Consider the following 15,377-nt stretch of genomic DNA (forward strand, 5'->3'; position numbering starts at 1 on the left):
CTGTGGCAGAAACTTCGACACATGGTTCACAATGGGGAGAGGTTGATCACTAACGTACGATAAACCATGGAAGATACTGTGACAGCAGGTTCACAGTGGGGATAATGTTTTAAGGTGATGTACAGTAGACTGAGGCAGAAACTGTGAGACAGGATTCACATTTGTGAGAAGTTTAACAGTGATGTGCTATAAACTCTGTCAGATACTGTGACGCCAGGTGCACAGTGGGTATAAGGTTTAACGATGATGTACGGTAGACTGAGTCAGATACTGTTACTCCGGGTTTTCAGTAGTGAGAAGGTATAAAAGTTATGTTCAATAAACTGTGGCAGATACTGTGAAAGCAGGTTTACTATGGGAATAAGGTTTAACGTTGATAAAAAAAAATAAAATGTGGCAGATAAAGTGACAGAAGTTTCACTGTAAGAAGAAGGTTTAACGGTGATGTAAAATAAAATGTGACAGATAAAGTGACACCAGGTTCACATTGGGGAGAGGTTTAATGGTGATGTACGGAAAACTGAGGCAGATACTGTGACACCGAATTCACAATGGGGATAAGGTTTATCAGTGATGTACGCTAAACTGTAGAAGATACTGTAATCGCAGGTTCACAGTGGGGAGCAGGTTTAGCGGTGATGTACGATAAACTGTGGAAGATACTGTGACCCCAGGTTCACAGGGGGAATAAGGTTTATCAGTGTTGTACAATAAACTCTGTTAGATACTGTGACCCCAGGTTCAGAGTGGGAAGAATATTGAAGATGATGTACGGTTAACTTTGACAGATATGCTTACGCTGGATTCACTGTAGTGAGAAGGTTTAACAGTGATGTACAATAAATTTTGGCATATACTTTGACATTGTGATGGTACAGATCTATCACCAATGTATATAGTGTATATAGTTACAGTATCTAGACTGTATTTACAGCGATTGGCTGAGAGCTTAGCCACGCCTACTGTCTGGGCCTTAAAGGGTTCTGTCCCTAGCCAGGTTGGATCATTCTGGACTGGTCGGCCACCTGTGAAGAGCTCCTGTCTTTTGCTAATAAAAGCCTTGGTTTGTATCAACAAGTCTTTGATTCTTTTGACGAGCTCTACAATTTTATTAGCAAAAAGAAAAAATATTTTTTTTTGAACAGGATAGAGCGTTTGACTCGGCAAGAAGAACTTGACATCGACCCACAGTCAGGTACAGCCTTCAAAGCCTTTAAGTTCTGGCTAATGAACTTTGAAAACTTCCTGAGATTCATTCGGGTGGAGGAGGATAACCAGCGTCTAACATCATTGCTGTCTATGGTGTCCTTGAGAGTCTACGAGAACATCCAGGATGAGACCACTTACACCACAGCCATAAAGGTACTGAAAGAACTGTATGATCAACCGGTGAACAGAGTTCATGCCCGGCTCATGCTTGCGTCGAGGAAGCAACAGCCCAGCGAGTCCAGCAGGGCATATTTACAAGTATTAAAGGGATTGGGCAAGGACTGTAACTGTGTGGACAAAACTGCTGCCGAGATCACTAGCGACCTTGTCCGGGATGCCTATGTGGCCGGGCTCCGATCGAACGAAGTGAGGCTGTGCTTGCTCGAACAAGGGGTAGAAAAACTAGAGGACATGGTCTGGATTTCGATCACAATGGAGGATGCAGCCTTAACGCCCAATGAGCTCTCTAGGGACTGGACCACACGTTCTGATGTCGGTAGAGTGCCCTTCTACCTACCACCCCCCGAGATACTGATGGCCTATCGGCTGCTGCTACACTGCCCCCTGCGAACCCAAAATGTTATTTCTGCGGGAGGGACAAGCACAGCAGGTCCCAGTCCCCAAAAAGAAAAGCCAGGTCCCAGAAGTGCCTTAAAAAGGGCCACTTTGCTGCAGTCTGTAGGTCTAAAATGGCCGCCAGCAAACACAGTGCCTCGTGTGAAGCCCAACCACCACTATCCCATTCAAACTCTTCTTCCCCAGAGCTCTCGTCCAATGAGAGCGAGGGCTCCCTGCACGGCAACACCTAACGTCACGGAAATGCCAAACCCGGAAGGGGCAGCCCACCCTCGCAACCATGGTGTTGGCCCACCTCTCGCCCCCGTGCGGAACACTCGACCCAGCCACGGTCCCGACTGTGGCAACCGCTGCTGCTGCTGTCGCCACAGACACCCCCGGGGCCGACGCTACTGCTGCCCGCTCCCCGTCTGCCGCTGCCGACGCCGCTGCTGATGTGGCCACCACGACCGACTGGGGACCGGCCGCGGCCAACGCTACCACTGTGGAATATACTGTGACCCCAGGTTCACAGGGGTAATAAGGTTTATCAGTGTTGTACGATAAACTCTGTTAGATACTGTGACCCCAGGTTCAGAGTGGGAAGAATGTTGAAGGTGATGTACGGTTAACTTAGACAGATAATGCTGACACCGGATTCACTGGAGTGAGAAGGTTTAACAGTGATGTACAATAAATTCTGGCATATACTTTGACATTGTGATGGTACAGATCTATCACGAATGTATATAGTGTATATAGTTACAGCGATTGGCTGTAACTATATTGGGGAGAAGGTTTAATGGTGATGTATGGTAGAGGGAGGCAGATATTGTGACACCAGGCTCATTGTATTGTTCATTTATCTTAATTACTATATCTAATTTATATGCTCCATTTTTTTGTGGTAACTTCCAAACATTCCATAAACTTCAATTCTAGTCAGATTTTGTTAATTTAAATAGGTCACCACTAAAAGCCCAAATTGTTTGGTTACTAAAGTACGCTGCACAAAATTAAATTCTTTACCTGGGTTTGGTTCAACGGCACTTCAGTCTCCTTCATTATTTTTTCAGTCCCATGTTTTGTGCTTTCTGCTTTGCTCAGCCAATTCCCCAAATGGGCATCCAGCCTCTGTCTTCTCAGCTTGACCCAACGTCTCCTCTGTAAACTTAAGCAAACCAAGGAGACCAAAGTTTTCACATCTGCATTTTCAAAAACAAAAATGACGCTGTGACTTGCAGTTTCAACAGATAGCAACCTGAAAGTTAAATACAATAATCTGCATCAGGAAGATTAACGGGCTTTTTAAAAAAAATAATTTCCACTATTGAAAGAAAACTCCTCTGGGAACACCAGGCTCTTGTTGAACAATTCCTGTTGTATTCCTCAAAATGGTTTGAATCTTGATTTCAAGCAAAGTCATTTGGTGAGATTGTTGGTCCAGAACAAACCCTGCCCACACACTCCCTTGAATACCTGTAAAGTCCTGGCTCAGCTCTGCTCGATGCTAAAGCTATCAGAGATTTTCTGATGATATAACGGTTTTCAGATGATGATTCGTTGAGCACAAATAAACACTAATGCTTCCCTGAACAACACACCTCTATCTGAAAACCAACAAGAACCTTCCCGAGTGGTAAACATTCACCTTTTGTGCACCAAAGTCTGGTGAGCTTTTGATATGTTCAATTCTGTGCACAGTATAAGAATGGCCTGCAAACAGTGGACTTGGAGGAATGAGAAGTGAGATTGGACTGTGAATCAAGGAACTTTTCTGAACTTACACATACATTACACACACGTGCACTTAGAATTAGAAGGGGGGGGGGTAAGTTAGGTAAAGTAAGTTAGTAAAATGGTGATAAGTTAAAGAGTAATTCTGTTTTCATGTTTAAAGATAATTAAAATCAACTTTTATTTAAGCAACCTTTTGTCTTGATGAATATCTATTGCTGCTGTGTTTTGGGATCCTCTGGTCTCGTAACAAAGCACCAAGCTTCAGAACAACCCGAATTCTTTAGGTTGTGATATTTGTTCATAATTGGGCCCCGGCATCTTTTGAAAGTTATTATTTGACTCTTCAATAATTTTTGGTAAATATCAACAAGACATAATATCATTTCACTGTTGTGTTTGTGTCGTTGGACAATTCCCTTTCCATTCAATCAGAATTAGAGTTTTGGGTGCCGTATTTGAGAAAAGATGTGCTGGTGTTGGAGAAGGTCAGAGATGATTTACTGGAATGATATCAGGAATGAAAGGGTTAGTGTATGAGGAGCAATTGTCGACTCTTCGACTGTACTAGTTGGAGTACAGAAGGATAAGGGGGTCCTCAGAGGCATTTCAAATAATGGAAGGCCTGGACAGAGTACATATGGCAAAGATGTTTCCCATGGTAGGGGATTCTAGGACAGGAGAGCATAATTTCAGGATAAAAGGGTGTCAATTTAAAACAAATGTGGAACAAATTATTTTGTCAGTGGATCGTGAATCTGTGGAATTGAGGTCATTGGGCGTATTTCAGGCAGAGATTGACAGGTATTTGATTAGTCAAGGAATCAAGGGTAATGGGGAGAGAGCTGGGCAGTGGGGCTGTGCAAGAATAGTGGAATAGACTCAAAGGGCGTACTTCTACTCCTTTATCTTGTGATCTATATCCTGCTGGAGACCTAGACAACCTTCCTGTTGTTTTCCATTCTTAGAAAACAGTCTGCATCATGTGTTTATGTCATGTGAACCCATTTCCGATTGAATCGCATGCTACACGTGACCCACACTCCTCCAGGATATTTGCTCTCATGTTATGCCATTTTAGCCAATTCAATAAGATAACTAAAGACAGCTGCGTTTCTCTCAATGCAAATTCTACATTGACAGGACTACATCTTCCTCATTTTGAAAATTAGTATCGAACAGCTCAAATGAGATTTCTTGCTTCTTTTTTTGAAAGGGAAAAAATTGCCATGGGTTAAATTTGAATCAAATAAAATAGGAGAGAGGAAAAGCAGAAGAATTTATATCCAAGTGGGAATTGAAATTAATGGTTGGTGATAAAGATAAACCATTGTTTAAACATTTGATTAATATATGGAATAAAATAAATTATGAAATTGGTGTAAGTGGATATACAAATCCTCGTCTCTTTTTCGAAGGATCATCAATTTCTGAATAGCTGATTTCGTAAAGGGATTATAAATGTTGAAGATTGTGATGAAAGGGGTAAAATAATGTCATTTGAGCAACTGAGAAATAAATATCGTATAACTCATTGCAATCTTTTTTGCTCTTTCCAACTAAGGAAATATTTGAAGGATAAGTTAGGACCAACCATGTTGTACTGAAATAGAAATTCCTTATAAAGAGGAATTGTTAAAATGTTTACTTCGATAATGTATTCTTTATTGCTAGTAGGAATTTTTAAATGAGGAGTTCATAAGTCTAGACAAATGTGGGAAATGGATTTGAATGTTGTAGTAATGTATGATATAAATTAGTTCAGTATAATTGTTTTTACATCAGTCATGTACCAGATGTCAGCAAGGATTTTATCTGAAAGCTACACCTAGAATCAGGTGACTCACGCAGTTGGATATGAAAAGCACTGCAGGAAGCTGATTTGGCAATAGGGATCACGTGATCCAGGGGAGTTGTATTAATTCACTTCAACTCAGCAGTCTGGAATTATTGACCAGAGTTCCACACTACAGCAGTGAGGAAGGAATTTACAACTAGTTTTTCTTCTACAGTTACTTCTTACACTAGAGAAATTGATTAGAATAAAATCAGAATTATCAGATCAATGTTTTAAGTGTGGTGAAGATGTAGCAACTTTCTTGCATTCAACTTATCTTTGTCCTAATGTAAGATCTTTTTAGGGAGAATTATAAATTTTTTGAAACAAGCTACAGGAGATGTTTTTCCGCAAAATCAAACTTTATTTTTATTAGGAAATATTGAATGAACAAGGCCCAAATTAAAACTATTAATATATCAATTGAAATTTGTTAAATTAGCCTTAGTGGTGATGAGGAAATGTATTTCATTAGTTGGAAATCAGATATATTTTTAGGGATGCCAAGATGACATGCAAACATTCAAAGTTGTATTCTTTTGGAAAAAATTACATATAGCTTGAGAAATATATACTCTATGCTTTTCCAAATTTGGCACATGAATATTCAAATATTAGGCTTCAATTTGTAATAATGCCCTTTCCATCCCTCTAGACATGGGAGATTCTCCTCTAAGTTGTAAAATTTTAATTTAGATGTGTTAAATTTCCTCGGCACCGCGAACTCTAGGGAAGCGCAGGACTAGCGCAGGGCACCAGAAAACAAGAAGACCAAACCCCATCAACATCTTAGAAGCAGAGGATTCAATCCACAGGTCAGTGACAATGGAAGCAGACCAGTGAGGGGTTCTGCAGCTGAAGGACCCACACAGGTGACAGGCTGTTGGTGACTTGAGGAGAGGAACCCACGCAGGCTGTGGGCTTCCGGATAAAGCAGTCAAGGAACTCACACCAGGCCGTGGATTCCTAGAGACTGGTTGAAAACTGGCTAAAAGGGTGTCAGACCTGGGATATGAGTGGGTGCTGAAGGATTCCTAATCGTGTCAGAGGTTCAAAACTGGAGCTCGCATTACCAATGGCTTGGATTGGTCTGTGAGCACTGAAAGAGAATCCACAGACCCTCAGTGACTTGACCCAGGATTCGGGATGGTGGGGGTGGGGGAGAGTGACTCTCTTTTCCTTCCTTCTCTGGCTGCAAGAGGCATTTCAGCCAATTTCTGCCAATGGCGAATCTGTCTGTCTTTCACCAAGAAAAAAACAATTTTGTGTGATATGACACATTTTAAATACATGAGAGTAAATTGTCTCCTGAAATAGAGAGAGAGGTTCAAGTTTCAAACTATTATAAACTCCACTCACCAGAGCTACCTGGATTATACCTCTTCCCACTTATTTTTTTGCAAGGACACCATTAATTTTATCACAACTCCTCTGCTGCATCTGTCCTGTGACAGATTATATATTTTACATTGTATATAGAGATGTTTTTGAAGGATAGATTGTAGGAGTTGTATAGGTCACAAACAAATACAAACACTTTGCAAAACAGCTCTTACTTAATATGCAAGAGCTTTGCCGAGAGTGAGTCATGCAGGCGCCGAGAGCCGCCGAGAGCCTTTGCAAAGACTGTCTAGCTAAATAATTTTAAAAGCAGGTGCAAAATGGAATATTGTTTTTAAAACAACATATTATTGGACTCAGAAGTTAACTGTTCTAAGAAGGTCATGTGCTTTTGCAAGCAGAGAGGAGACACCAAATAGGCTTTTTGCTAAAAGAGAGAGAGATGGCAAGCTGGCATCTTGTTGAAACCCCATTTTGAAGACGGTTTGTGAGTTCTCAGTTCAGCCTGTTGAAAAACCTTGTTCTACATACAAGAGAAAATGGCTGGCTAGAAATGGTGTTTCACCTGAAATAAGTGAAACAAAAGGAACTCAATGGTGACCTGCAGAGGAGGTTATCATTTGGAAAACTCTGATGGTGAAAGTTTCTTTGGCAAGACACCAAAGTGGCTGATCAGAGGGAATCAGTTTTTGTGTGTCCAATGAGCAAGAAATCCCTCTCTGAAACCAACAAGAGCCTTCGTGGAGGGTAAACATTTACTTTTAAGCACCAGAGCTTGGTGAAAAGTCATAAATGTTGAATTCTGTGCACAGTATAAGAATTGATAGATACCGGTGAACTTGTAAGAGTGTCAAAGAACTTTATACACATTAAATACACCTGTGCTTAGAATTATAAAGGGTTAATGTTAGGCAGTTACATTAATAGTGATAGTTTAAAGTTTGATCCTGTTTTTTTGTTTCAAGGAAATTAAAAAGACATTTGTTGAAGTATCCGTTTGTCTTGGTGATTTTCTATTGCTGCTAGGTTTTGGGGTCCTCTGGGCCTGTAACAACCCCAAGTTTAGGTCTTCATACCTGGATACCCAAAATGTCTTATTTCTTCAATAATTGCCGATTCCCCCATACATTCATTGATAAAGCCTGCAACCATATCTCCAATTATCTTTCTGCCTTTACCCCATCTCCTTTCTGGCAAAACACGGACAGAATCCCGCAGATTTCTCACTTACCACCCATCAGCTGCCACATCTGACACGTTATCCTTGGACACTTCCAACATCAGCACCATCCTCTAACCTGCTACATCTAACCCGCTCCACTCATATCCTTTTTTCATAGGTGCACGTCTTTCTGTGACTCCCTCGAAGGCACTTCCCTCTCCACCCACCACCACCTGATGCACTCCCCATTGGAACTGCAGAAATTGCCAAACTTGTCCCTACATCTCCTCTCACCTCCATCCAAGGCCACAATCAGGCCTTCCAGGTGAGGCAGTGTTTCACATGCATCCAATCCAACCTAATCTAATACATTTGGTAGACTCAGCTGACCTCAATATCAGCAAGACCAAATACAGACTGGGTGGCCATTTTGCTAAATACATGTGCTCCGTGGATCTAAACTTGAGCTTCCTGTGACCTACCATATCAATTCTCGAACCCTTCCAGCAACATGTCTGTTGGCCCCATCCTTCGCCATGATGAGGGCAAACAATCTTAAAGAAAACACATTATATTCCTCCTGGGCAGCCTTAAACTCTATAGCATGAACACGAATGTTTCTAATTTAAGCAGCCACTCACCTCTGTCTGATTTCACTGTTTCCATCTCTTGATCTACTGCCCATTTCAATATATTTACTCCTTTAAGGCGGAAGTGTTGACAGTGGTGTTTTCCCCATATAGCTTACATAGATACATAGAAGATAGGAGCAGGAGTGGGTCATTCGACCCTTCGAGCCCGCTCCGCCATCCAAAGAGATCATGGCTGATCTTAAAGTGCAGTACCCCGTCCCCGCCTTCTCTCCGTAACCCCTAATTCCCTTATACTGAAGAAATATATCTAATTCCCTCTTAAATATATTCAATGAACCTGCCTCTACTGCCCTCTGTGGCAATGAATTCCACAGATTCACCACCCTCTTGGTAAATAAATTCCTCCTCATCTCAGTCATAAATGGTTTGCCTATTATCCTCGAACCATGGCCCCGGGTTCTGGACTCCCCCACCATTTGAAACATCCCTTCCGCATCCATTCTGTCCAGTCCTGCCAGAATTTTATATGTCTCTATGAGATCCCCTCTCAATCTTCTCAACTCCAGTGAGTTCAATCCCAATTTGCGCAATCTTTCCTCATAAGTCATTCCTGCCATTCCAGTTATCAGCCTGGTGAATCGCCTCTGCACTCCCTCCATTGCAAGAACATTCTTCCTCAGATAAGGTGACCAATACTGCACACAATACTCCAGGTGTTGTCTCACCAAGGCTCTGTACAGCTGCAGTAAGATATCCTTATTCATATACTCAAACCCTCTTGATATGAAGGCCAACATACCATTTGCCTTTTTAACCGCCTGCTGTACCTGCATGCTCACCTTCAGTGACTGGTGCTCAAGAACCCCCTAGGTCTCTCTGCACTTCCCCATCTCCCAATCTATTGCCATTCAAATAGTAATCTGCCCTCTGGTTTGTATTACCAAAGTGGATAACCTCACATTTATCCACATTGTAGTGCATTTGCCTGTATCTGCCCAGTCCCCCAATTTATCCAAATCACACTGGAGCTTCCTGACCCCCTCTTCAGTGCACACTAGCTTAGTGTCGTCTGCAAATTTGGAGATATTACATCCAATCCCCTCATCTAGATCATTAAAGTAAATTGTGAACAGTTGGGGTCCCAATACAGATCCCTGTGGCACCCCACTGGTCACCGCCTGCCACTCAGAAAACGAGCCATTTATCCCAACTCTCTGTCTTCTATCTGCCAGCCAGTTCTCAATCCACATCAATACCTTGCCCCTAATCCCATGAGCCTTGATTTTGCATGCCAGACATTTATGTGGGACCTTATCGAAGGCCTTTCGGAAGTCCAGGTACACCACATCCACTGGCTCTCCCCCATCTATATTACCTGTTACCATCTCAAAGAATTCCAATACATTTGTCAAGCATGATTTTCCTTTTGTAAATCCATGTTGACTCTGTCCGATCCCTTCTCTGCTAGTCATAGGCTCCGCTATTACATCCTTAATAATGGATTCCATCATTTTGCCCACTACTGCTGTAAGCCTCACCGGCCTATAATTCCCCGCTTTTTCTCTACCCCCCTTTTTAAATAGTGGGGTAACATTAGCTACCCTCCAATCCATGGGCACTGATCCTGAGTCTATTGAGTTCTGGAAAATAATTCAGAATGTCCACTTCCTTAAGTACACTAGGATGTAGATTATCAGGCCCTTGGGATTTATCGGCCTTCAATCCCTTCAATTTCCCCAAGACCATGTCCTTAGAGATACTGATTTCATTCACCTCCTCCCTTACATTAGTCTCTATGTTTCCCAACATCCTTGGGAGGTTATTTGTATCCTCTCTTGTGAAAACAGAACTAAAGTAAGAATTTAATTGGTCTGCCATTTCCTTATTCCCCATTATATATTCCCCTGATTCTGACCGCAAGGGACTGTGAGAGATGAGAAAAACTGACATTGCAATATGAACATGAAGAAATGAAGAAAATAAAATTGATACATAAGTAAATGAATGAAGCCAGTGCAAACAACATGAGACATGGATATTGGAAGGCAGGAAGCTGACACTGTCTGAGTAAGGTAAGAATCTCTTACACCAGCAAGTTCACTGAATGAAGGAGAGAAGGACAGACAATTGAGAATAGAAGTAGAGTTAGTCTGAACGAGATAAGGGTCGCCAAGCCCCAGATAGAATTAGCAAGGCTTGCATAAATAATTAGAAGACCTTAGACAGTATTAGCAAGTTATACATATATAATTAGTAAGTCATACAACAGATTTTTCAAGTATGCGTATTTAACTAGTAAACCCTAGACAAGATTAACGAACCCTGCAGATGAAGGGACTGTAGCCCTGAGAGTCGGGAAGGTGTGAATGGGGACAAGGGCTAGGATGTGAATAAGGACAATGGGAATAATGGCAAAAGAAGACACCGACAGGATACCCCCTGGTCCTCCAAGTATACTGAAACTGCACGTAGGCAGGAAGGATTGCCTCTGCCAAACCCATCCAGGGGGCAGAAGAATGTAAGGGGGAGGGTATTCTGATACTGAAATTTACTGTATAAAAGTTGGGTGAGCCCCAGTGTATGTGTGTATTCCCATGGTAAGGGGAAGCACCCAACTTTGCATTGTTGTTGTAATAAATGTTCTTTGTTCTCAATATTTGTCTCGAGCAATTTCTTTAAAGGTACTTCTATTTCTAACAAATGGGGGCTCGTCCAGGATAACACTCCCTCCACTGACAGAGTGCCCGACGACGAGAGTAGGTGCATCCCGGCTGATTCAGCTGGACTCACGGACGACGGATGGCTAGTCAGTGGAGGAAGCGAGTGATATCCGAGAAGAGGCATTGAGAACAAACGACGGAAGAACGTTAAGGAAGCGCGCTAGAGCCTTTCTACTGGAACCCGGTAAGAGGAATTTTACTTGCCTATCAGTATGGGAAATATGGGTAGCAAGGAAGAGAGTCCTGGTAAAGGATGTGAGGATCAGATAACTACACACAGCCCGCTTGGGTTGATGTTATCTGACTGGGGCACGGGAAGGACCCGTGGAAAGGACAAACTGACCATGGTCAGGTATTGTTGTAGGGACTGGGTTAAATACCCGATAAAAGGGAGCTCCGTGTACTGGCCAAAACTCGGATCCGAGGATGACTGGATGTGTCAAGCTTTGAACATCTGGCTCTATCAAAACCAGAGAGAGAACCTAGAGAGCAAGGAATATGCAGCCTGCTGGCTTAGGGGATCGTGTGATCAATTGGTTTTGAAAGAAAAAGAGTACAGGGACAAGAGAGAGGAGGAACCTTTTGTCCCTGAAACACAAGGGTGGGATGTGCTACATTCCCTCCCTCCACCTTATGTTCCTCCTATGCCGGCTCCTATCTTTCCTCCCCCTCCTATAACCTACCCTTCTGCACCTTCCCCACCTCCCCCATCACTAGAGAAGAAAGAAGAGAGCAGGAGTGGTATGATGACTCGCTCACAAAGCACTCGATTACCACCCCCGTTGACAGGAGAGAGAGGAAACTTTAATTCAGAACAGTGTGAGACTCTTCAGGAAGAAAGGGCAGAGCCCCCCAATCCATCTCCCAGGGGGCAGGAACCCAGACCTAATAGGCCAGAAACCAACTGGATGCGACCCCTGCGGGAAGTTCCCGTAGGAGAGGGTCTCGGTTTCGTAAATGTGCCCCTGACCAGTACTGAAGTGCGTAACTTTAAGAAAGAACTCACTTCCCTGATAGAAGATCCCCAGGGATGTGCCGAACAGTTAGACCAATTTTTGGGACCAAATCTATATACTTGGGAGGAGTTAACATCTATCTTTAGGACCCTGTTTACTTTGGATGAGCGTGGAATGATCCGCCAGGCAGGGATTAAAGTCTGCGATAGGGATCACCAAGGGGGACTAGATGCGGTACCAGGAGAAACTAAATTCCCCTTGGCAAGACCTAATTGGGATAAAAATACCAATGACGGTCTGGTATTGATGGAAGAGTACAGGGTTAATTTGATAAGAGGAATCAAGGAATCTGTCCCAAAGAGACAGAATTTCAAGAAAGCCTCTGAGGTTCCCCAAGGTCCCGACGAGACCCCCTCCGCATTTCTGAATAGATTGCGCACGGCAATACAGCAATATGGGGGTCTCGACATAGAATCCCCAGCAGGGCAACAATTGGTACTAACTGGTTTTGTTACCAACTCAGCCCCAGACATTAGAAGAAAATTACAAAAAACAGAAAACTGGCATGAGCAAGGAATTACCCAGCTACTACAGATTGCACAGAAAGCATTTGTCCAGAGGTCTGAAGATAAGCAAATAGGGAAGGCAAAAACATTAATCCAAGCAGTCAGAGAGGTAGTAGATGAGCGACATAAAAAGGATAGGGACTGTGTGCCAGCTCCTGTATGCGGTGAGGGAAGCCACGGGTGGGGAAGTGCAGACCCCAGTGGATGGAGGAGTAGAGGAGGATTCCGGGGATGAAGACCCTTCCCGGGGCACCTTAGAAACCCAGGTAGAGATTGGGAAATGGGAACATTTGTCTGTTTCCATTGTAAAAAGGAAGGACACTTTAAAAAGGATTGCCCACTGCGAGCCAGGGACACACGATCCTATGCCCCGATGGAAGCAGATTATGAATAGGGGGGTCACGGTTCTCAGTCAATACACACTGTGGGGCTGCACGGAGAACCATTAGTTAATTTATGCATAGGACCCCACAGTGACAACATGATATTTTTAGTTGATTCTGGAGCAGCCCGATCTAGTATTTTACACCAACCAAAGGGGGTTAAAATAGAAGGGACAATGATAGTTTCGGGGGTGGGAGGAAGAGACTTCACAGTCCCTGTATTAAGAGAGGTCAGAATCCAAATGGGAAATAAGGTAATAGTAGAGGATCTTCTACTACTTCCCCAGGCTGGAGTATGCTTATTAGGACGAGACTTACAGCACCAATTGGCTATCGGTACCAGACCACTAGAATCAGGCATTGGGGTTCAATTTTATATTTTAAGCGAGGAAGATCGAGAACTTATCAATCCAAGAGTATGGTCAGAAAAAGGCAATAGAGGAGTTTTAGACATTCCTCCCCTCCAAGTTACTTTAAAAGACTCGCAACAAACAATTAGAAGAAAACAGTACCCAATTCCTATGGCTGGCCGCAAAGGTCTGCAGCCCGTAATTGACCAGCTGCTTAAGGATGGTATACTCGAACCTTGTATGTCACCCTTTAATACCCCGATTTTACCTGTCCAGAAACCAGACGGTACCTATCGATTAGTACAGGACTTAAGGGAGTTGAACAAAATCATTCTCACCCGTCACCCTGTTGTACCTAATCCCTATACGATCATGAGTAAAATCGATCCCCATAGTAAATGGTTTAGTGTGATTGACCTCAAAGATGCTTTCTGGACCTGTCCGTTAGCAACAGAAAGCAGAGACATGTTTGCCTTTGAATGGGAAAACCCTTTTACTGGACGTAAAAATCAATACCGGTGGACTGTCCTTCCTCAGGGCTTTACAGAATCTCCAAATTTATTCGGTCAGGTCCTGGAACAGATACTAGATGAGGCTCCTCGAAGAGACAATTGTCAGCTAATACAATACGTAGACGACTTGTTAATTACTGGAAGAATATATGAATTGGCTAAAGAATTTACTGTTGCACTTTTAAATTTTTTAGAAAAAAAAGATCTTAGAGTGAGCGAATCCAAATTACAATTTGTTCAATCAGAAGTTAAATACTTAGGTCACCTGGTAAGTCAGGGAACTAGGAAAATAAGTCCAGAGAGGATACGTGGTATTCTGCAGATTCCCCCTCCCAAAAATGCCAAGGAACTTAGGAAATTCCTTGGCTTAGTGGGATTCTGTAGAATCTGGATGGAAAATTATTCTAGCCTTGTCAAATTTCTTTACGATAAACTCACGATTATAGAGACCGAAGCTCTAGTCTGGACAGATGATGAGATTAAAGATTTTGACTTCGTTAAACATAGCCTTACGCGTGCCCCAGTCTTGGCACTACCCGACTTAAATAAGCCTTTTGATTTATATACTAATGCCAAAGGAGGTGTAGCCACCGGAGTACTAACCCAGGACAGGGCAGGCTATAGACAACCAGTGGTTTTTCTATCAAAGATTTTAGACCCCGTTTGTCGTGGCTGGCCAGAATGTGTACAAGCCATCGCAGCCACTGCTGTTTTAGTTGAGGAAGGAAGGAAAATTACTTTCGGCGCCCCTATGATAGTTCACACCCCTCACACAGTCCGCAATATTCTCTTACAACGTGCTGGGAGATGGCTCACGGACCCTAGAATTTTAAAATATGAAACGATCCTAATGGATAGGGATGATTTGACCTTGCTCACGACTAAAACCCTTAACCCAGCAGCCTTCCTCGTTGCTCCAAATTCGGACAATTCCACAAATGAATTAGAACATGAGTGCTTAGAAGTCATAGATCTACAAACCAAAATTAGGGAAGATCTAACTGATGTCCCTTTAAAAGAAGGTGAAAGGTGGTTTATTGACGGCTCTTCACGATGCATTGCAGGAACTCGCTATAGTGGGTACAGTGTAGTGGATGGGAAGCAAGGACTAGTGATTGAAGCCGGTCGACTCCCTGGTCATTGGTCAGCACAATCCCGTGAATTATACGCCCTATGTAGAGCACTCCACGGCTTAGAGAACAAAATAGACACTATCTACACTGACTCTAAGTACACTTTTGGTGTAGTCCACACCTTTGGGAAGATCTGGAAAGAACGGGGAATGATAACTGGTAAAGGACAGAAGTTAGCCCATGAACAGTTAATTGTCCAATCCCTAGATTCTCTGACTCTCCCGACTGAAATAGCCGTAGTACATGTCCGAGGACATCAAAGTGGTGACAGTCCTGAAGCGAACGGCAACAGACAAGCTGATGCAGCTGCCAAACAGGCTGAA

At 42.9% G+C, this 15,377-nt stretch overlaps 1 protein-coding gene and 1 long non-coding RNA gene across 5 annotated transcripts in view; one reads left to right on the forward strand and one right to left on the reverse strand.

Annotated features, from left to right (window-relative positions):
- The window catches only part of LOC138745739 (uncharacterized), a 73,534-nt gene that overhangs the window by 54,978 nt on the left and 3,179 nt on the right, over window positions 1-15,377 (forward strand). Inside the window, exons 1-2 of one of the 4 annotated variants that reach the window (XR_011346469.1) lie at window positions 9,992-10,506; window positions 11,151-11,338. The exons of 1 other annotated variant lie outside the window; for it this stretch is intronic. Coding sequence is in view for 1 of the 3 variants with exons in the window: in XM_069903012.1 (XP_069759113.1) it covers window positions 1,228-2,220 (993 nt within the window). In the remaining 2 variants the exon portion in view is untranslated. Of the gene's footprint in view, window positions 1-1,145; window positions 3,945-9,991; window positions 11,339-15,377 lie in introns of those variants that run through there. 2 more of the 4 variants (XM_069903012.1, XR_011346468.1) reach the window with 2 other exon arrangements.
- Window positions 2,793-15,377, reverse strand: part of LOC138745740 (uncharacterized) — a 29,078-nt gene continuing 16,493 nt past the window's right edge. Inside the window, exon 3 of the long non-coding RNA XR_011346470.1 lies at window positions 2,793-2,935. This is a non-coding gene — a long non-coding RNA (uncharacterized lncRNA). The remainder of the gene's footprint in view (window positions 2,936-15,377) is intronic.

This window comes from Narcine bancroftii, chromosome 11 (assembly GCF_036971445.1).
Source record: "Narcine bancroftii isolate sNarBan1 chromosome 11, sNarBan1.hap1, whole genome shotgun sequence".
Lineage (NCBI taxonomy): Eukaryota > Metazoa > Chordata > Chondrichthyes > Torpediniformes > Narcinidae > Narcine > Narcine bancroftii.